The 23,792-nt window shown below is 38.4% G+C and overlaps 1 protein-coding gene across 1 annotated transcript in view; it reads left to right on the forward strand.

Annotated features, from left to right (window-relative positions):
• CPE (carboxypeptidase E) overlaps positions 1–18,617 on the forward strand; it is a 59,483-nt gene extending 40,866 nt beyond the window's left edge. Inside the window, exons 3-9 of the mRNA XM_065633558.1 lie at positions 903–1,070; positions 2,018–2,135; positions 3,088–3,270; positions 9,839–9,978; positions 12,343–12,442; positions 14,688–14,806; positions 15,913–18,617. Coding sequence (XP_065489630.1) covers positions 903–1,070; positions 2,018–2,135; positions 3,088–3,270; positions 9,839–9,978; positions 12,343–12,442; positions 14,688–14,806; positions 15,913–16,011 — 927 coding nt within the window. The 3' untranslated portion in view covers positions 16,012–18,617. The remainder of the gene's footprint in view (positions 1–902; positions 1,071–2,017; positions 2,136–3,087; positions 3,271–9,838; positions 9,979–12,342; positions 12,443–14,687; positions 14,807–15,912) is intronic.
• The last annotated feature ends 5,175 nt before the right edge of the window (positions 18,618–23,792 follow it).

Raw genomic sequence — 23,792 nt, forward strand, 5'->3', positions numbered from 1 at the left:
TTCCTCTCTGTAGAGATTCTGTAATATTATTTGGAACTTTCGCTCCTTCCTTACAGCACACTTGGTAGCCTTACAAATTACACATGATTTATTTTGCTTTAGTTCCACTGTTATTCCAATTTAGAAGTGTCTTGATCCTGTACACAGTGTGCGACAGTAGATTCAATATACTCCAGTAATCAAGCTAAACCTACTTTACAGAGTACTGAAAGCTTACGGAGGCAAGCTAGGGAAAAACTATGTGCTCTGAAGGCATTTCCTTAATGCAACCCAAAACCTATTTTAGAGAATCAGTTCAAAGAAAAGATTTTGCAAAAATTCTCATTGCATCTTTATTTAGTGCTACCGTTTCAGTGAACGAAGCTGACAGACACCATAAAAATAAAGATCTCAGGTAAATAAAGATTAGGGTCCTCCTTTATCCTGAAGACATTTAGAGGAAGTCTGAAACAAGTGCAAATGTTCCTTGCAACTTGCTGATAAATCTTCAGCTGCTCTGAGGCTTGCTAAAATGAGGTCTATAATTCATGAGCGTGGGCATGAGGCAATAGGGAAAAACCAGGTCTTGGGGGAAGGCTCAGCAGGCACTGGAAAATCTGATGCTGCTGGTAAGTTTGCCCATCCTTAGTCCAGATCTGCTGCTATGAGAATGAGCCTCCCCTCCGAGACCCTCGGTGAGGCAGAGGGTGGTTTTGTTCCCACAGAAATCTAGGGAGAAATAGAGGTGACTCATCCCTTGGTGCTTCAGAAGTTTTTACTCCCACGTGATTCCTTCTTGTTCTCAAGAACATGAGAAGTAAACCCATGATTTGAATTTACATGGCTAAATATACCATTATAAAGCTTGATATGTAAGCTCCTGAATCTGCTCATCTCCCCTTTCTTTCTCTGTTCCCTTTCAGCCCGGTGAACTTAAAGACTGGTTTGTTGGTCGAAGTAATGCCCAAGGGATAGATCTAAACCGAAATTTCCCTGATCTTGATAGAATAGTCTATGTTAATGAGAAAGAAGGTGGCCCAAACAACCATCTGCTGAAAAACATGAAAAAAGCTGTGGACCAGAATCCTAAGGTGAGTAGGGACTGAATATCAGGTCACTTACATGCTCATCTCTTCCCTTTTACACAAGCAGACACGTAGAAACCTGTAAGAGCTGTGTGTATGGTCTTTATGATTCACTTGCTTCTCAATATTTTGTTCATTTTGTTAAATTTGTCTGATGCTTTTTGAAGTTTTTCTCAAAATGGCTTGCTGTAGTGAACCCTTTTGATGCATATTGCTTAATCCTTAAATAATTTCTTATTCTAAGCATGTTTTATTTTTAAGGCCAGAGATTGCATAGACTTCTCCCTTGGTTTGAAGCTATTTCTGCAGATATTCTGTATTGTTACCATTGCCAGAAATTACCTTGTATATTGTGCTTAATTACATTGCTGGCTAGATAGCTATTCTCACACATAGCACATATATTTTTGTTAAAGTTAAGCCTTAAATATACAACTATATATCTGGAGGGATTTTCATCTTCTTGTGTTTATCCCCTCATGAGGTTTTAGAAATTACAGTGTTGTGACTGCAGTCTCCTAGGGTTGTGGCCTTAATAGCCATATTCTGTTTTCAAATTCAAACTATAAAATGAAGTGATTTTACTTTCCGTGCAAATAATATACCAATTTTTTTTTTAGTTAGTTTATTTTCCTTGGTTTGAAATTGGGTAGGCTTTTTTTTTTTTTTTAACCATAATGAGAGGTAGTGAAATATTGAGATTACTTTATCTGTGCTCTCATTCTGTGGTCTCATTCTGAATTTACACCAGTTTTAGTCTTACATGAATCTTCTCAGACGGATTCTGATATAAAGAACTGATGCAGTTCTCTCTGAAGCCAAAATAAAATTGCTGTTCATTTAACTGGCTTGCACAATAGATGTGATAACAATTAAGGCAAATATATATAATTAAATAAGTTTCTACATTGAATTATCAGTTGGTAACTGCTGGTATTGCTATTTTGTTGTAGCTTGCTCCTGAAACGAAAGGTGTCATTCACTGGATTATGGATATTCCCTTTGTGCTCTCTGCCAACCTTCATGGAGGAGACCTTGTTGCAAACTATCCTTATGATGAGACTCGGAGTGGTATGTAGTATGAGTTAACATGAAATAGTAGGAGATATAAATCACATTCTATACTTATTTCCCTGCTACCTAAGATCCACCTTGTAAACATCATGCCATTGCATTGAAATGACTTTTTTAGCATATTAATCACATTTAAAACTAGCCACTGTATGTAGATAGCTTGTTTCAGTAGAGCTTCATCACATACACGATGTAATACCTGAGAGAATCATGGTCCCTCAGATACTTTAATCAAGGCAACTTAGCGTTTAAATTAGCTGAGGCTGTTTGTACCCTGTTAACTGAAGCAAAAGAAGTGTGTCTAGGCTGCCTGTGCGATCTGAGTTTTCTCTGCTTGAACCTTTAAAAAATGAATTTCTGAAGGCAGTAGTGTGCTAATAAAAACAACTATCATTTTTTCCTCTTTCTCAGTATTGGTCCCAAATAAAAAGGATCACATTGTTGCAGAGATGTTATCATTTAGTGCACAGCAATATTTGTTTTTTCTTCCGCTAGGGAATATGCACATGACTGAAATGGTCATGAAATGATGTTGTGACTGCTTTCTCACAGTTTAATTGCAAATCCTTTTAATATCAGACTGTAAACTCCTTTAGGGAGAGACCTTTTTCTATGTACTGTGTCTTCTTCTAAGAAAATATCTAAAGCCTAGAATACCTTGGTCTTTGTGATGCGCTTTGAAATTAATATTTTGAGAAATATTAAGGCTATTATTAATAGTCACCTTAACAATGGGGCAACCTGATACAGGCAATTGATGAACTATTGGGGAAATGCTAGTTGTTAAGGTAGTGCTGTGTTAGTTTGTGATGCTGTAGGACACATACCTGCATACAGAGAGTTTCCAGGCACAGTCCTGCTGTGCAGTGCTGGTAATCTAGGCTGTGAGCTCAGTCAGTATGACTGCCCTTTTAATAATCCTTGTTTCTGGACTTTTTTTCCTCCCTAGGCAGTACTCATGAATACAGCTCCTGCCCCGATGATGCAATTTTTCAAAGCCTGGCTCGCAGTTATTCTTCCTTTAATCCCGCTATGTCTGATCCAAACAGACCACCGTGTCGCAAAAATGATGATGACAGCAGCTTTGTGGATGGAACAACTAATGGTGGTGCCTGGTACAGTGTCCCAGGAGGTGAGACCCACTGCGTGGGGATTCAGTGTCACTGGTGCTTATTTCAAGCTTCATTTTTCACTGGTTTAATTATAGTCTGGAATACCACCAGCTTATCCACAACTTTTGGTCTGGTTAAGGCTGAATCAAAAGCTGATGATTCACCACAGTATATCTATAAAATCCCTTAAAGCTCATTGTAACCCGTGTTAAAACATTCCTCTTTTATTCATTTTTCTACAGTGTTTCTTTAGTCAGGGCTCAGGTCATTGCAAGTTGAATAGTCCTACAGTGGGTGAGCTTAAGGTATGGGGTTTTTTTGTTTGTTTTGTTTTTTTAAAAGAAAGAAAAGAGTAAAAATTCTCTTAACAAACCCCGATAAGAGAGAGCAGGCTACTGACTGTTCATTTTAACCTCAATAATGAAAGCATCCAACCTTGAAAAAAGTGGAAAGGCCTGATTTTTGCAATGTTATTGCCAATGGGAGTTTGGCCTTTGATTTCCACAGGAAAAAAATCCAGCTGTGAAGATACTTGTGTCTCCATGCTTCCTGGCTTTATTAGAGGCTGATTCCTGCCCAGGTAGTGTTCCCCTGGGCTTTGGTAGAACCTTCTGTGCTAAGACAAACAGCAGAGCTTCAATGGCCACTTCAACACTAATTTTCCAGTAGAAGTCTTGAAGAGTAGCCTGAAATGAGACATTTAATTCCTTTTTACAAGAATTTTTATGTTATTTTCTTTGTATGTTGAGGCAAAGCAGATGCTGGGATATCTAAATCTTCTGTATGTCTTCTGTGTCTCCTAAACTTGGACAAAACTTGAAAAACTGAGCTGGTGATTTCTGAGCTAGAAACTCAGCTTGTGTGATTTGCCTGCTCATTGGCGTTGTTGATTTGGATCAGATAACTTTGAACACATGTACCAGTTTTATTGTTTGCTTTCCTCTTAATACTCAATTACAGTCTCTGAATGAATTTTAAATTTTTGCCTGGAATGAGTAGGAGTCTCTCAAAGCATTGGTGCAGCTTAGGTGGCAGCTCTGCTCCTGTTACAGTAAAGGGGGTACCAGAAGAGAAAAATAATTAAGCTGATGTGAAGAAATTAGAAGCAGAACAATGACTGGTAGTGCGTACAAAGCCAGCGGTCGCCTACCTGCTTATTCCTAGAGCTGTTATCCCCAGTCGTCATAGGGGCAGCAAGTGTCCTCTGCTGTGGTACCACGCATACTGGGGACTGGGTGTAAGGTAAAATGCTGACATTTCTGAATATGACTGTAAAACAAAAATTTCCCTTTGTGTGAAGCTTTTCACAGACTTCAAATTGGAACCATTAAAACACCCTAGACAAAACCGAGTTTGCATAATTTGAAAAAAAAAATAAACAAAATATTGAAAGGTTTAATAGTTGAGTTTTGTTTCAATTCAGTCCAAAAATTATCTTAATGAAATATTAAGGATTAAATATAAAAACATGGATGTATTTAACTTAAGCTTCTTTTTCCTTAGGAAAATGCTATAAAAAACAGTCTTTCCATTGTTTTGATGAAATGCTTTGATTCTAACTAAACTGCACATGCCAAAAGCACATTTTTCCATTGGAAAAACTTGTTGGAAAGTTTGAATTATTTGCTCCTTTTGGATCCTATTTTAAGTTAGACTGCAAATTCCCCAAGTGAGCCCTTTCTTTTTCTCATGTATTTGTACAGAAGTTAGTAGGCAGGAATCCTGGTTCTAACCAGGGTCTATGATCCTAATATGGTGCAGCTCATAAAAAATAGAGAGATGACAATAAACTTTGGACCATACAGCATGACTCTGTTGTTTGTTTGGGGGTTTTTGTTTGTTTGTTTGTTGTGTTTGTTTGTTTTTTCAAGTGTAGAAATCAGCTGGCAAGCTGTGCCTTTTGAATGAAACTGCCATGGTAATGTTTGCCACAGGCTGACTTTAAAACAAAACAAACAAACAAAAACAAACCCCAAAATATTTTAGCAAAGCCAGTTCTGTTGTTTCCCTGCCTAGTGCTAAGAAAAAGAACTAAACGTTGCTTAGTTCAAGTGAAAATTTTCTAGGAAGCTTTAGTCCAAAAAGCTCTGTCTGGAAACTGAAATGTGGCACATAAGTTATATGTTGTCTCTGTGACCTTTGCTGTCCATATGATAATGCCCTCAAAGTTAGCAGTGGTATAAGCCATTGAAAAGCCCTGTGTATTACTTTAGGAAAAGTATTTCATTGTATATCCTTACCAGAGATCAGAATTTGTCAAAAGAAACTCCCCAAAGGCCTTGTCTCCATGGTATCCACTCCAGTTCGGAACTAAGGTGGTGCTTCTCTGCCTTTGCACCTTTGGGTTGCTGTGGGCTGTTCTGGGTCCTGTGAGGGGATGTGAGAATAGCTCAATGTCCTGTGGGCATCTGCAGGGTGAGCTCCCTGGGCTGAATGGCGGCAAAATAAAAGAGGACTTGCCACAAGCTTATAGAGAAGGAGGAAAACTGGAACAATGTGACTGGGAATAGAGAAATATGTGAGAGTGGGTACTGGAGCTGTTTTTGGTGTAGAAAGTAGTGCATGGGTTTAGCAGAGCCAGTGGTGGGGGAAGGAAAAAGGAGTGGACGACTGCTGAGCTAAGTAAGGCTGTGGTCTCCTAGATGCTGCCTTTGACAGTACCTCATCAGACCAAGAGCTCTGACCTAGGAAGGGCTGTTTTTTTCTTTCTAATAAATTACCAAAGTTGCTGTTGCCCTATAGAGCTCGTTACAGTTGTGCTGCATCAGTTCCCTTGCCCATATAATTTATCTCCAGGAACCTCTACCTTTTGTAAAACACCATGCTGCATGGTGGGCCAGTAGCAGTTTTCATTGGTTCCTTGGTATGTGGGATAATATATAGGTGGCCCTCTCATGTGAGTATGGGTTGCTTTTGCATATGTTTTTCTGAATACCGAAGTTCTTTCGATAGGAAGGCTGAACATCTGGTGGCAGATAAGTCTGGTAGAAGCTGTTGTCTCAAGCTGGAAGTAAGGATGAACCCTCCATTGCATTCATGTTCTGTCCTTGCCCTCTTGTAAAACTTCAGGATTTCCTTATCGGCCTCAGGCAGGGTGGCAGTTCTCCATGCAGGTTTTGGGGTGGAGAGCGCAGATGATGTACAGGAATATTTAACATTTGCTTCTGTCACTTAATACACTTTGCTGTGAGGTTTTTCTCTCCATGACCTGCTTAGTATTTACTTTCTTCTGTGGAGCAGGAACAAATAGAAAATAACTCCCTCAACAGCATCTTTGTGCTAAATCTCAGACCATAGTGCTTGTTACACTGTTTTGTATTCATTGTCATCTGCAATTAGTTGATACTTGTATGTTTTTCAGAGAGCAGCAAGCAAAGGCAAAGGAGTCATTCTTCAGTGTTCAGTTTTAGCTACCAGATCCTAGGGAAAAACAAGCCTGTATATAAAATCTTCGATATTTTTAACACTGTCTTCTCCCTGTCAGCATGTAATTAATGATTTCCCTTATGCACAAGAAAGTCAAATTAAATTTGCACAGACAGCTTTAATTTTGGTATTTCCTTAGCTGTCGAGTGCGTAACTTTTCGACACCAGTAGTTGTTCTTTAATGTTATTTTTGTGTGGAAGTATAAATGAGAAGAACAGATAGTAACGAATTGCTAGCTAGCCACATGCTTGTTCTGCTTGTTCTGTCACTGCAGAGTCACCTGAGTCTAATTAGATTTGTGTCATTACAAAAATAGCATTTCAAAGCAGCTTACATTACTGTACTGTAGGTCTATTGTTTAAGTGTCTTTTTATTTTCAGATACTCTCAAATCACTCTTGGCACTCAATTCCAAGCTTGAATTATCTTTCATGTTACCAGTTTTGGAAGCAACTTCAGGCATTTTTTTTAGTATTTTATACAATACATGTAGGAGGCATGGGTTCTCCTCGTTACAGGCAAGGCTCAGGTTCATCCTGTCCTACTGAAAGTTACTGTCTTTATATGTGTAGAAGCTGAACTAGCTTAGTGGCTAGGTAATTCTGATGCCAGGATCACACCCTGCTCTCTATTTTCTTTGTGAAGGTTGGAGTTCCTTTTTTAAAAGCTGAAGAAATTAATTTTGTCCCATATTCTAAGCTTATTTATGTAAGTATTAACATAAAGACACTGTAGTCCTTCAGGACAGTGGGGCAGTGCAACAGAAGAGTTTTTGTGTTGCTCAGTTTCAAAGAAAAGTCCTACTCATGGTCAGCAATGAAGGGCATTCATTGCTGAATCTCAGTTATATCTGAGGTCTGCTAAGCCTTTCTGATCTTCAGAGAGTTATCCCTGTTAAAGAAAGTTAGTTTTGTGCTATTTTTTGTTAAAATGAGAGGCTTTGGGAGTGTGGTGATGTGCATCCATGTGATGTATGCCATGGGCATAACAAGAAGGAATAGGGCAGTTAGAGAGCTTGACCAGTGGCAGCAAAGTTCTTGCAGTATTGAATACATCTTTTTGGATTGTATTGATTTCTTGGATATTGCACCTAATTGCCATACTGAACAGGCAGGTAAAGAGTGCAAATCATATGTAGCCAGCTCGATGCCCTCCAGATTATAGACGTTGTAGGCCACAGTTTAGATCTAGGCTATCTTCACCCTATTCTCCATCCCAGAGATTCAGATCATCACCGGCAGCTCAGTGATGCAAGCTGAATTTTTGCAGGAGCAACAAGTATGAACTGTAGACCAGCCTAGGAGCTGGGAAACGAACTGTAGGATATGGACATTTTGCACAAAACAGGAAAATATATTGCTTCTTTATTCCATTCTTGAGAAACTAGGACATCCCTGAGTATCACCTTGCTTTGGGAGGTGAGGGGGAGGGAGAAATTTCCTGAGAATTGGAGCAGAAATGGTCATGAGTTGTTGGCACCGCAGTAGAATTACATCATGTCCTTCGTCTCCCAGTTCTCCTCTTATGGATTCTTTCTTTCTTGTAGAAGAAAGGCAAAAATCAAGAATAACAACCCTATCTAGTGCCTGGAAAAGATGCCTGGCAGTCAGCACTGCTGTCAGTATTTTACTCATGACTCCACTGCTCTTTTGCTGTATACTGCTGAATGGACCATCTTGCATTCTGCCTGGCGGGACATCAGAGCCATGCCTCCCAGGAGCACCTTTGCCTTCTGTGTCCTCATTTTTCAGACACCTAAAAAAGGTTTAGAAATAAAAAGGTTCTTTTAGGAGTGTGAAAAGTCTCTATTCCTATCAGTATCTAGGAGTCTTGTTGCCTGGTTGGCAGAAAATAGACTCTTTACCCCAATGTGCTGGCAGAATCCCATCTGACTCAATCTGTGTGTTGTCCTCGAGGTTCTCTTTTGGATATGACGTAAGCTCTCTGGACGTTTCTGAACTGGTGAACACCACTGGTGCTTTGGTAAGGAGACTGCATTAGGTTTACTATGTAGCTTACATGGGGGAACATAGGGCTGAATGAATTAGCTGTGTTTGAGGCACTTTTAAATCCCTCAGTGACCTCCATGGGGATGCTCACATTGTTTGGTAGCCTTTTTCTCTTCAGTCCTCTGTTTGAGAATCCATTGACTCTGCTACCTAGATGGACTGGGAAGGCAAGAGCTAATTCCACATCAGCTTCTCCAAAGAATATATTTATAACCCTCCTGGGAACAGCGACAGTCCCTCTACAGCTGGCTGATTAAGTTACAAAACTGGAAACTACTTTCGTTATTGGTTGACTGATTTGAGAAAATAGTCAGTATTTCCATGTAGTAAAAGGAGGGGCTCAGCAATGTAAAAGTGTGTCTTTCCCATCAAGTTTTTATTCTTAGTGACGATGCTACGATATATATTTATTTAAATTCCTGTGACTAAATGATCTTTCTCTTCTCTATAGAAGGCTATCCAGTATTGATTTTGCAGAGGCATTGAGGGGGGTGGGAAATACCCCTATCCATGGAAAAGTTTCCATGTAAATAAAGTTTATAAGAAGTTTGCTTTTGCATTTTTTTTCTGTGGAAAATATTTGGAATTTATGCAGAAAAGCTTGACAAAGAATATTCCTTTGCAAACAGATGCTTTTCATGTAAAATGTTACTAAGTTGAAACCCTGTATTTTCAGAAAAAAAAAAAAGCCCCAAATTTTTTTGACCCATCTTTATAAACCTCTTCTTCAAAGTCACTTTATCATATTTCATTTGCTTTATAATTGTCATTCTTCCTGGCTTACAAAGTGATCACCTTTTACTTTGATATGGAAATATTTTAGCCATAATCAGAAATAATTTTCCGTTCCTAAAGAGAAAATAAATAATTTACATGTCAGCTGTCCAAAAATGTGTCCGGTAGGAGTACAGAGTCCAGGTGTTAAGTCTTTTTCAAACTTTGCCTGGAAAGAAAATATTATTGGGAATTAATTGTCTTTTTGGTTTCTCTGACTTGAAGTTTCTGAATTCCAAACTAAGCTGAGTACATGGAACTGCACCAACTGTATTTACAACTATTCTTTTCTTACTAGCCTCAGCATCTCATGTGTCTCCCTTGATTTACTTCAGAACAATGCAAAATGCATCACTAATTCTCTTTTCTGGCATTGCAGGAATGCAGGATTTCAATTATCTCAGCAGCAACTGCTTTGAAATCACAGTGGAGCTTAGCTGTGAAAAATTCCCACCTGAAGAAACTCTGAAGGGCTACTGGGAGGACAATAAGAACTCCCTTATCAACTACATTGAGCAGGTAACAAAAAAGAGGATGGCAAAACTCTACTAATTGTACATAAAACTTATTGACTTTGTACTATGTGGACGTTAATTCAGAAGTTCATATAAATCCAACTCCGTAATTCTTATACATCTCTAAGGTGGTAAATCCTGTGTGATTTTTTTTCTATGTATGTAAAAGAGGAGGGAAAAAGAAAGATATTATAGTATGGAATTCATCTCACCTTACTTAAGCTGTTGCAGACTTTTAATGTAAATTATTTGTGTTGACTTCATCAATGAAAAGAAATACACATCACCAGAGTGTATAATTCATTCCCCCGCCACTGATATGTGTACTAAGAGAGAAGAATTGCCCTCTGCAGATATGGAAGTGTGTGTATAGGTATGGGATGCATCCCTCTGGTTGTACAGGGGCTGAGACGGCTGGATCAGGCTGTATCTGCCTGGCAGCTCAGCGTCAAATCAGCGGACATCTTTAATGCTGATTTTGTAGATACTCCACTGCTCTCTGATTGCGTGGGCTGGTGATATTCAATGTAGAGCTGTCTGTGTGATGATTCCATTAAAAATTACACAAAATCTGGTTAGAAGGGTAAAGTTTAGTCATGGGTTTAGATAATCTTGTGCTAATAGGTTGTTAGATGTTAAGATTCCTGAAATAGATCTATGAGATCTATTTTTTTCTCCAATCATTTCATGCAAATGTAACAGACTGCACTGAAATGATGGTTCCAAGCAGTGTGGGGGTATTGAATTTCCGAAACCTGGATATCCTAGTTAAGGATCAGAAATATATTTGATATTATTAATGGCTGCACACCTGGAATTGCTAAATCAGAAACGTAGTTTGTTAGCAAAGCTGGTCAATTAATACATTCATTTATTTAAGAACTTATTTGTGCAGAAATGCTTTAGTTAGCTAGAAATCTGAAATATTTGAATATTTGAAATATTTGAGTTATACCATTCTGTTAGTAAGTTGCATGTGGGCTGAGGAAAAAAGCTCTACCTGTCCTGCAAATTTTTTCTCATTTATTATGGGATCCATCTCAAATTGTTCAGCTCCTTTGCACATAGGTTCTCTGACTCATGAAAAACCACGGTGTCACTGCATTTTCAAAATTACTAATGTATGAGAGATTATTTTGCCAACTTCCTTTGCTCCTACTGAGCTGCTGCCTTTATCCTTGAAGTTCAGATGGTCTATCTGGCATTAGCTTTTATCCTCATACAGGATGGGAGGTCCAGCTCTATGTTCCAGCTCCCCTGTGATTGCTGAGGACACTACAAATATGTACTTTCTGCTTTTCTAAGATGCTCTGTGTTAGGCTTCTCCCACGGTGAAATTAGAAGAATCTGGTGAACCAAATTATAGCAGCTGAATACACCATACAGGTTCTTAAAAGGGAACATCAAAATCTGAAAATAAAATTTGTAATCCACAGGTCTTTTCAAATATCACAGAATCAGAGAGAAGCCTGAACTACACAGCACTTCCCTGTTTAATTTCCAGGTTCCTCATGAGATGAATCTCTGCACAGGTTCAAAATGCCCCGTTCTCCCCAGCACTGAGAGCTCCCTATCTCAGGCTGTGGAAAAAGTAGTTGATCCTCAGTTTCTTGCCTCTGAGGAGCTCAGTCTGCTTTCAGACAATGCTTAAGAAATACCAGCAGGACTGGTCAGCGCAGTCAGATCAGTGCTTTAATTTCATATATACTGGGAACAGACAGATTAAGTATTGAGGGTGCTGTTGCCTGGAGGATGTTGCCTAAGAGGCAAGAAGGAACTACGATGTGACCCACCATCCCGTTTCTCTCACAAGGTATAAGGGGACTATTGCTCAAAGACGTAGATGTTCTGGGTGCACAATAGAGAGCTCAAGCATCTCAGACAGGGATTGCCCATCAAAGTCCAAGTGCCCACAATTAACCTTGCTAATGGTTCATTTCTGAGCAGCTGTGTCCATTATCAGCCCTAAATTCTTACAGATGATGAAACTTAAAAAGAAGTTGCAGATTGTTTGTTTATTTGTTTGTTTTAGGCTCTTTCAAAGCTTTTCAGTACATTCATTAATTACCAGTGACAAAGACTTTCAAGTCGGTGTCCACATGTGTTATGATTTGCTAAGTATTTCTGAGAAATGCGTGCATTGCAGAGAAATTAATATAACTACCAGCTGAATTATTTTTCTCCTTCACTATTTTTCCATTATGATGTTTAGTAATTATCCTTGATAGTTGTCGGCCTGTAGACTGTGAGATCCATAATGTGTATCAATAGATATATCAATAGATATTTCATTGACGAAAATGCCATATTTTCTTAAGAATTTTCCAGTGGTTTCTTGTGTGTTGCTGACTTTATTTATTTATTTTAGATTCATCGGGGAGTGAAGGGGTTTGTTAAAGATCTTCAGGGCAATCCAATAGCCAATGCTACAATTTCTGTGGAGGGCATAAGCCATGACATTACATCAGGTGAGCATTGCACATCAAGAAAACAAGAAATGCTGGAACTTAACACTCTCTGCTTGGTGACCTGGAGCCATTTCAGATCTTATTAGCTGAAGCTTGAAGGGAGTAAAATTTTGAAGCTGGGAAAACGTTGTTCCTCAAGAAGTTTGTTGCCTGAAGGATTTAATGCATTTTTCTCTTGCATTTTGCTCTCGAAGTAGCTGGATCTTGGTTGTTGGGACTCCATGGATCTCTGCTGTGAATTGGTTCTGGTGGCTCTTGGTTATTTTTGCTTGGTTTGTATTTTGATTTGTGGTGCAAGTAGTGTTTCACAATGCTGCCAGGATCGCAAGTCCTGTCAGCAGTGCTGTCTTGAATCTTAAGGCTAAAATAACATCCAGACCTGTTACATTACTTATGATGCAATCATACCTTTTGGTATGTAAATTCTTGACACACTTTCAGTTTACATAGCTTTCTCCTGTGAAGATAAATTCTCTCAACTGTTTACAATTATGTGACTTTTATTTTAGAAGGGTGGTTCTAAAAGAGGAAAGTATCGTGCTGGTGTTTATAGAAAATTATGCTGAATGGTATTTTTTTGTTTGTTTTTAGAGGACAGTGATTAGAAAAACAATACTAATATACCAGTGCTTTATGTATGATGGAACATTACAGTCATTTTCTCAGTGATATGTCTCACTACACTGTTAGAGATGCAAAATACTATGATAAAGGAATGGTAGACCCTTCAGTTGACTTTGATTTGTGTTTTTTTCTCACATCATCTGCAAAGAGAGCAGCATTTCTGCCAAGCAGGAGAACAGTCTATGATAACATTAGCCACCTTCTTTCACTGCAGAACCCGAAAAGTATAAAGGCTGGAAATAAATTTTCAGGAATAATAGGAAGGGGATAAGCTGTGCAAAGAGATACTTAGAGGTATGAGGGAGTGAAGCGTATGATACTGCAGGTATTGCTTCTACGGTACAAAAAAGCATCTAACCATGAAGCCTTTCACATAGTTGTGTGTGTATAAGCCTGGAACTCATGTATGCTCAAAACAGTGAGGAAAACAAATACTTGAATTTTAGCACATTCAAAAAGAAGGATAAATATTTTTTGGCTTTTTTTTTTTTTTCCCCCTGCTCCTTTGTTCATGAGTTAAAGTTCAGCTTTGTTCCAGTGCCAGGCATTAGAATAGATCATTATCATAGCACTGCACCAGTATTTTTTCCTTTCTGTTTTATGAAGAGTAAAGTCTGGGAACAACTGGACAGACTACTGACATTTTTTGACCATGTGAATTGCAGTAATATTTCCCTCTGTGTGCTGTGTAGCTGCACATGTGCTAAAAAAGCATTGAAGGAACTGGCAGTTCCATGGCCAAGTGCTTTAAATGGCACTGCTAACTGACCTTCAGAGTAACCTTGCAATGTTTTCTGAAATTCTGCGTGGAGATAGAGAAGTTCAGAGTATTAGCTTGTGACAAGTTAGATGGTTGCCCACTGCTGGTACAGGGAGGATCTGATTCTTTGTGAAAACAAGAGATGGTCATTTTTAGATAAGAGAATGATGCTTTTTTATTCTGTGTGTGAAAAAGATGGTCAGCAGTAATGCTCAGTACAGTAACAGCCTTTCTTTGACCGGAGTCAATCAAACTTTCATTTCTTTTTTTTAGCTAAATGGAAAAAAAAAATGCCCTAGACATTGCCTGGATACTGAAACATGTAGATCATGATGCTTCAGGGCTGGCAGATGTGGAATATTCCAGGAAAAGATCCTTTATAGCTTTTTCGGCAAGATAAATTGAGAACGGCAGTCCTATTTATTGATGAGAATAATTTTTTTTTAAATTTGGATTTTCAGAATACTGAGGGACATTAAAAATCCACATGGCATTGCAAACTGAAACTCAGACACTTAACAGGAGCTATATGTTGGCCAGGACATGCTTCTAAAACAGAATAATGTCCCAGATTGTCCTTTTCTTTATTGTGCTGGAGGTCTTCCAGCCTCAGCAGGCAAAAAGTTTTGTGGAAGCTGCAGCACAACTTCAGAGTTTAAACTTGTGTTTTGGTTACCTAAAAAGAAGAAAATCTGTAATGATATATTTATACAGCCCTTACAGAACAATCCTTTCAGATAGGCAGAAGGAAAGAGCTGATACAAATACAAAAGATGTTAATAAGTTATGCAGTCCCTTCTCCTTAGCTGCATAATTAGTTTTACACGTATTTATTTGGGGTTTTTTTATTCTTCTCTACAGCCAAGGATGGTGATTACTGGAGGTTGCTTGTGCCTGGAAATTACAAACTTACAGCCTCAGCACCAGGCTATCTTGCAATAACTAAAAAAGTGGCTGTGCCCTTTAGCCCTGCGGTGGTGGTAAGTGCTCATCTGTATGTTGGTTTATCATCTATTATATATAAAAAAGTCCCTTTTTTTTGCTTCATGGTGTGCATGTAAGCAGGAGCCGATTTTTCAGAATATTTCAGAATATGCTAATTTAGAAGACAGGCTGGAAAGCTACTCTTCTAGTACTTGCTGCACAAGCCACTGAGGGTAATCTCATTGTAAACTCATTTCATCTCCTGTAGCTCTTATTTAAAATGAAAAGACACAGAGAGAGGTAACATTGAGATATCTACATTTTTTTTTATTGGTTAATATATGAATATCCAATCAGAAGATTGCAAAATATCATTAAGCAGTGCGACATGAAAAGTGTAAGAGGTGTTGAGGTTTTTGTTGAGACTTGATATTTTTAGTCTAAATTGTCAAGTGACTACCTGCACAGATTAAAACCAGAGTTCAGATCTGTGCAGAAAGGTAGTGATGGAGCTCTGCTTTGTGTAGATAACTAACATATATAGTGAGTAAGACCTAGGCTGCATCTAAGAGTTCAGAAGCATTTTTAATTCATCCTCTGTACAGCCGTGGATTCCACTCTTAACAATTAAAATAAATGCTTATTTCTCTAGTGTGTATCATATGCTAGGATACACTACACTAGCACATCATATCTACGCTAATGAGCCATTTGTCAGAAAAGCTCCCTGTATCTTCTTGATGGCATAAAATTTATTGTTTTGACATGCTGGGGGTCTGCATTGGTAGGTGTTAGACAGCAATACACTGATGATACTTTTTATTATATGCTAGAAGACTTATGTGGCTGGCTATTATTCAGTTTTAATTTCATTGGCTCATATTTTTTTAAGTGTTTAGACAAGTCGAAGACCAGAAAGATGTCTGGTTTCTTTTGGAAATTTTGCTCACCTATATGCATGTTTTAGATAAGTTTATTGTACTCATATGCCAGTATTGTGCATATTTAAATCAGCCCTGAGACTGGAATAAGCCTAGCCTAAAATGAAAGCTACCTCCCTAAGCCCCATGTCTATGTTACACAACTTCTTTCAATACATGACTTGTAAAAGCCAACATTTCTCTTTACAAATCTTACTGATGTTTTTGATTGTTTCTCTTAGATTGATTTTGAACTGGAGTCATTGTCTGAAAGAAAAGAAGAGGAGAAAGAAGAGTTGATGGAATGGTGGAAGATGATGTCAGAAACACTAAATTTTTAAATGAAGATTTTGGATTTACAGCTTTTAATCTATTATATGTTGACTTAGCATAATGTACTGTGGAAAGTCCCTATATTCTAGATTTTGTGCACTTCACGATAATTAACTTTGAATTTTTCAGTAATCTTTTGATTAATATTGTTATAAATAACTACTAGCCTTCTAGCTAGATAAATAAGTTATTGATTTTCTTTCATATTGTCATAGAAAAGTTACTCTTATACACAAATTAAAAAAAAATATGAGTGAATGTCTCTGCGGCCTATATGGGAGTACAATCTGTTGTGTATTATTTGCAAGTTCAGAATATGTAGACTAACTCTTGATTTTAAAAAAGAAATATGCTGTAGTCAATTCCCAATAATGCCAGAAATATTTGACAGTGCATAGTAGTAGACAGTGCTCTTTACTGAGTTGTATAATGGATGCTATCGAAAAGATTTATAATTACAGTGTGGTGGTGTAATAATGTTTTACAAGGCTTAAAATTCAGTATAACATTTTGTATGTCTCTGGTGTTGGAGCTATTTAGCTATGTAGGAAACGTAAGCTGACTTCATTTTAGTAAGCAGAAGGAATCTGCATAAGCTCTTTTATTAAATATGTCATGGAATGAATGCAGGAAATAGCAGAGCTTTATTCCTTAAACCATTAATGATATTTCAGGATCAGGTTTTAATTATTTCTCGTTACTTATTAACCAAATTAAAAATTCTGAATGGATGAAGAAGAAGAGCTTGTGCATCTTTTTAATATGCTGTTAGTGTTTGTTTTACAGCAAGAAAAAAAAATCGTTTCAGGTGATGTCTGTTTTAATTAGATCACTACCTTTTCAACAGTCTTTACACGTCAGTGGGGTCTAGATAATCACCCAAAAGTTCATATGTTCAGCGAAAGCTACCAAAACATTACAGTTTAGACGATGAAGTGGAAGTCTACTGAGGACATGCATGTAGTCTCACCAGCCAAGAATGAGTTTGTCAACAACTTTGTTTCTTCTGCTGGTTATCTAAAACTAGAAGCAAGACAGATAGTGAAAATTTTTTGAGTGTGGTGAAATTTTCCAAAAATACTTGAAGATGATAGAAAAAGCAATCTTGATTTTCAAAAGATCCTTCTTCCCATTTTTCTTTTAGTGTACTCGAGTATTTTGTCGAAGATGAATGAAATTTGTGGAGTCAGAGAATACACATGAACTGTAGTGGGTGCAAATTTGGTATAATGCTTCTGAAACCACTGCTGCTGTGCTACTTGATAGCACTAAGCATCTCATCTGTTTGAAGGCTTGCGTACTTTTGCTGGTCTATTTTAATTCAAGATCAGATGTTCGGTATAAATTTCCTTCCTCTGTTTCTTTAGTATCACTGTCTGTGTCTGGATTAGTATACTATTCTAATTGGCACTGCAGGAGTTCAGTACTGTTCAGAACCAACCAACAATGCATTATCATGCTCCTGCCGTAAGTGAAAAATCACATGTTCAGGAGTAGGATCCAAATTTACCTCCTTTGGGTATTTAAAAATCTGCTGAAAATGCTGTTTTTTGAGAACCTGCAATTCTTCAATAAAGATAGCACTTGATTCTTTAAACTAACTGGCTTATGGTTTTAGACAGATCGATAAATTGAACAGCAATAAAAGGCATAAATTTTCTCTGATCAAGAGTTTGCTATGTAACCTGTGTCTCATTTGGTTAGGAGATATTTAATTCCAAACTTCAGGGGAACTTCATTTCCTGTAAGTTGTGTGATGAACTTTAAACCTCCATTGTGATGAGGAACCCCTGTGGAAAAAGAAGAATCTTATCTGTACGTGTCTTGGTAACAACTTGTGTCTAGCTGCGCATGAGAATGTGAGTAAAGGATGCCCAGTGACACCAGCTCGGGTGTTTATGACAGTTTGAAAGGCTGAGACACATAGCACAAAACACGCTCTGGGTCTGGAAATAATGATGCTGTTTTCGACGGAACCAGGTAAAATTGAAGCAAACAGTATAAAAACGAATTATAACAAGACACTACTGGCAGGTGGGCAAATGGCTACAGGAGTGTTTCTGACCTGTAAACTAATGTAATAAGGCAAGTGTATATTTGTATAGAACACCCTGCTCTGCCCCTTCCAAACCTAAGAATTTCAATCCAAATGATATTACTGCACGGCGCGATGCCTGTCATACGTCCAGTCTGTGTGGTGGATTGTGTGGCATAGGTAGTGCAGACATTACATCAAAGTGATCTCATAACAGATTTCTAATCTGGACTTGTATTATGTGTGTGAGATCCTCTGGTCTACTGTTTCATGCATTTGCAATTAAATGTGGTGTCCCTTAGATGATCTCTTCATTTTGCTCTACATGCCTGCTTGCTATTACTGTGCTGAGAACAGGTTAAAATGATTAAATGTTACCACACCAGAACCACTGCCACTGTTCTTGCTGTAGGTAAACATCCTTAACAACAGCATAGCCAGGACTCTCAATAAATTTAGTCATTATGTAGCTTTCCTAGCTGAACTGTGTTGTAGGACTGTGTATGTTTAAATGGAAGATTAAGATGTTGTGTGATGCTGAGCTTTTGGTTAAAAAGGCACATGCTGTACTGTTGTACAATAAATCTACAGGTTTATTTAAAATGTGAAGTGTGTGAGTAATTTACAGTTCAAAACGTGACCTCTTTGGCTGTGCATGTCTGCAAAGTATGCCATAAAAATCCTCGGTGAGGTGCGTGTGCCAATTCCTTTGCTGTTTGAACAGAGAAACAAGACTGGGATTAGTGCCGGTATCCCACTGGGAGCCACCCATAGCCCCTTAACTTTGTGCCAGAACATCCTTCTTTTGCAGTATACGTTTTTCTGAACACTTTTCCTGTGCAGACTTTCAAGTAAAGTCATGGATAAGAATGAGATGCTCTGCATCCATACAGGGTCAGTGAGGACAAGGCATACACTTTTGCGTGTCTTTCCGCAATATTTACAAATTTATCCTTTTTTCATATCAGTCCTTAGGATTAGAAAGCACAGTGTGCAGTGTGCGTCCAAACATGCAGTACCAGGCATTCCTTATAACTACAGTGGTCAGGATTATAATAATGAAGTCAAATAAAATCACTGTGTGTGAACTATGTTTCCCTTTTCCTAGGTTGGTGTGAATTCACTTAGAGTTCTGGATATTCCTGAGCTGATAATAACATACATTAAAGTGTAAATTAAAACTGATGTGGTATGTAAGAAAGAATTGCTACCAAGTTTCTTTCTCTGAGGTTTTTTAACAGATCTAACAAGTGTGTAGGGAACACTTAATAACTAGCCCATGAAAGGGAAGAGAATTCAGAGAAAGATGACAGGTAGGTTGAGAGAAGCTAGAGTTTAAAGTTAAAGGCACATTTCCCATGAGTCTGATTCTTTCTCATATCTGAGCTTAGTTTGACTCATTCCTGCAGAGGTTGTAGAATAGCAGCAGTTTAATGTCTGTCCCTCTAAAAGTTAAATCAACCTTCTAGAGCTTCCCAGTAAACCTGCTCCACTGGAGGAGTGCCTCGTTTCCTACCTGTAGTTAGCACTGGAAATGCAGGACCTAGAAACATCACTGCAGCACTTGCTTTCTGCCTTCCTGAACCTTGCAAAGAGCTCATTCTGATCATCTCCTTGTAGGTATTTTCTTTTATTCCTCCTGTACATTTTTATTCATGTAGAGCTACATCTGTTGTGAATAAAGTACCGCTTGTTAATTTGACTCATAAGTTTGGTCATTGACACAGCCTCAGTTCCAGTTTTTCTGACTTCTATAATTAAACCCAGAAAATGAGATGAGATTTTTTCTGAAATTCATGGCATAAAAAAACCCCCGTGGGTTTGTTTGTTACCTGGCTTGTGAGGGTTTTGAGTGAGCTTGCTTCAAGTTTCCATTTTCAAAACCTGCTTTTTGGGAGGAGAAAATTGCAATTGAGAAGTTGATGTAATCCTATGCCTGCAGGGGCTATGGTTTTGAGCAGTATATCAAGTATTGGAATAGGCAGTATAAAAATGTGATATTTAGAAACAACTGCTCTTTACTTTTACTAACTGTGATAATGGGAGTATATTAATTGAGTTAAATGGCCTTGCAGTCCTGATCTTTCTTCAGCCCTCTTTATTTTGCCTCTCTATGCCCCAGGCATTATATTTCAGCAATGACTTAAACATATCCATGATGAGACATCATTTATCACAGTGTGCTATATTTTCCCTGAATTAATGATTAATACTTCATGTTATTTTATCTTTGTCCTACTTCCATATTCATTTAAGCCACCACAGATTTTTGTAATCATGCATCCCTCTGTACACAGTGGAAATTGTCAAAGAGAGAAGCTGAAGAGTTTGGCTCCTGCTTTGGGAATATAGAGGGAATTGGGCATCTGGGAATGCACTGGAAGAACTTTAGTATTGTGAAATAAGTACATTTTGTAGACCTTTTTGCTAATCATTCATTAGTAAAGGGCTGAATAGGGTTATGTGCCTGTGGGATTCTAGGAGAGCAGTATGTCCGTGCCTTTAGACTTCAGGCAAAGCTACTCTGGAAAGATTCCCATTAGTTTCACTGAGGTTTTTATCAGACCCTCAAACCTGGAATCTGAGTGGTCAGGACTATCTGGTGCCAAGGGTACTCATTTTTCATTAGCAATAATTGTTCTTCATCTTTTCCAGGAGAAATATGCAAAACAATAATCAATAAATGAAGTCCACTTTCAAGAAGTGCAGAATTGGTCGTGGAACTTGTTAAGAGTCATTGCAAGACCTAAAATAGAAATAGTGGAGGTTAGCTGGACCAGTGGCTACCTACAGCTCACTAAGCCTCTGAACCACTGCTCAGTGGAAGATAGAAAGGTAAATCAGGGTGCCATTTTTGTTACATTCACCCACTGAGGATGTGGTCAGGGCCATAATTTATGGACAAAATACAGAGCTAGATGAACTGCTCACCTTGCTGCAGCACGGCAGCAATAGAAGGGTTCACAGTGGTGCAATACCATCCAGTAATGTGAGATTTGGGTTCCTGAGCCCGGAGGACCATCTGTTCTGCAGTCTGTCTTGGTGTGCGTGCTGGTGTCCAAGGGTGCAGAACCAACATCCCTCCACATTCCAGCACCTCTCGCACCAAAGGTAAATTAAACACATTTCAAAAACTATGGACAAGATTCAAGAGAGGATCTGGCTGCCAAGAGCAGTACAAAATTACAGTCTGACTTCCCTTTCTTCAGCTCACTAAATATCCGCTCATGTGGCTTTCCTTGGCTGCTTCCAGTTCTCTCTCTGGGTGTGTCAAAAACTAGCCCAGCCTGAGCAGCTCAAGGATGACTTGTGCCAAGATTCATCAGGAGTAGATTATAGGGCTTGCTCGTGCCTAAAGATCCTAAGTTTGCACTTGTACTGTGAGGCAGGCCCTCTGGCATGGCCTGGCATCCTGAATCTTCGGGTGTCCAGAATGGGGACCCCACCAGTAGCTTGCTCTTGGCCTGCATTCTTAGAAGACAGCTTCTACACCTCTCTGGTGGTATAGGAAGAAGGACCTGGCTTATGCCTCTGATTCCATGTCAGATTGTGGCAGGCATACATTAAGACTAGGAGGCTGGGAAGTGCTGCTGGATCCCATAGGTTAGACATGGTCTGAGGCATGGTTTCTGAGATGTGGTCTTAGAAACTCAATCTGAAAAGGAATAGCAGTAAACCTAATACTATGTTCTTTCCCCTTCAGATTCAGGTAATTTATTTCAAAGTTTATCGTGGTAATATATTTATCCCTGTATAGGCATATATCAGCATATCTACTTTGTGTTTCCTGTGGGGGCTGAAGTGCTTTTTAGTTTAAAGAAGTTTTGGATAAAATAGAGAAACAGCTTTGGAGCAGGAGCACACTGAAGCACAACTGAAGGGCTTGTGCTGCGCAGCATTTATTATTACTGTGTGGCAAATGAGGGGCATTCACTCCAGTCCCAGTGTTACTAGGTTTTAATAGAAGTAATAAAAACTGTTGGGAGGCAGCTTTTGCAGATGTTTAGCATATAAAGAGTCAGGGCCCAGAAAGATCTTATTGCAAAGAAAAGACTTAGGTGCGGCAAAGTTTATATTTTTGATTCACTGTGTGTATACATACATAAATTGTGTGTGTGCATACATACATAAATGTGTCTGGGAGCAAAGGAGCAGAGCAAGAATGTATGTAATCCTCTCTGGGCTATTTTAGGCATTTAATTGCCCAGAAATTCTTGAAGGCACCTATTCTATTTGCTGTTAAGGGAATGCAAACTCCTGGCTTCATGAACCACGTCTAAATTAGATGCCTATGTTAGACAAGAGAACCCCAGACAGACTCTTGTGTTATGGGACCGGGTGTCCCGAAGGGCAAAGCAGGTGCCCCTCAGTGGGGAGGGCCAGGCAAGGCCACCTTACCAGAGGCCAGGCGAGCCTGGGGTCCAGTTACTGCCTACAGAAATATTTTAAAATATCTAACATGCAGCTCTAATGTAGCCGGTGTCTATGTCAAAATGCCAGCAGCGGCTGCTGGCTCAGCATGCAGATGGCCCTGCATCACGTCTGATGCACCAGATGCCCTTCATGCACTGTGCTAAAGCCTGTAGACTTGAATATTTTATTGCATTTCGACCTAAAATTCCTATTTATTAGCTGGTTTACTAGGGTTTTTACAATAGAATCTTCTGAAGGGAATGCTTTCTTGTGCCTTCTTCAGGAAACAGAAAGACTAAATGAAAAGCGACTGGTTCTGAACTTTGTTATACCAGGACATGTGCCCTTCCAAATAAATACAGATTCTGTCTTCAGCTATTTCCACATAACATCTGACAGGCCTCAGATGCCTGTTAAGATACGTGGTAATGTGCAAGAGGTTAAACATCTGCAAAATCTTCTGATAATATTTGTAATGTCTCAAAAGTTAGACATAGCTTGCAGGGGATTTCCACTGAAAAGGAACAAAATTTGGAGGACATTCTAAGTTAAGTCATTTAATATTTGTTTGCCAATGCACTGGATGGTATTACAACATGCCAAGATAAATTCAACTTAACATGAAAAATATTCAGTACTATTGGTTGTGGGTTTACATAAGTTGCTGGCACATTATGTTAAGAATTCTCGGATAAATAGTTGCCTAGAAAACAAAGTCCAAGCAACAACAACAAAAAAATACATATAGTACACGTGAACAAGTGTCACAGAAGAATGAAATTTTTACCCAATGGAATTTTTGTTCAGCAAAGCAATTAAACGTGGAGATGTGTTCACAGACTTCTTTTAAAATTAATTGATCTCAAAACTCATTTTAAACTTAAGAAAACTGAAGCCAAATAAAAATAGAAAACACTACAAATTCAAAAATAAAAATACGATAAATGCAAATTTAAAAGATTATAAAAAGATCACAAGTGAATATTGATGTACAAAAGCAATTAACTTATGATAAAACCTCCTTAGGTGCCTTTGAAAACTGTAGGTCAAAAAAGAATTTTTAAAAAGGGTCACTGAAAGGTAAACAGTAACATTTTGAAAAACATACTATTCGGCTTCCACTTGGATCTTTTATTTGTAAAAAGGTCAACCCAGATTTTGGATATTTTGTGGTATAATGCTTATACTCAAAAGCATTTTTGCTTGCTTCATAGTTTTTATTAAAGTAGCCACATAATTGAACCCACAGTCTAGCAAAGACAGACTGAACAAGATCAAATGGTTGGCAGCTGAAACTAGGCAAATTCAGAGGCAGAACTAATGTTCATTATTTTCTTAGTG

Source organism: Caloenas nicobarica, chromosome 4 (assembly GCF_036013445.1).
Source record: "Caloenas nicobarica isolate bCalNic1 chromosome 4, bCalNic1.hap1, whole genome shotgun sequence".
Taxonomy (NCBI): domain Eukaryota; kingdom Metazoa; phylum Chordata; class Aves; order Columbiformes; family Columbidae; genus Caloenas; species Caloenas nicobarica.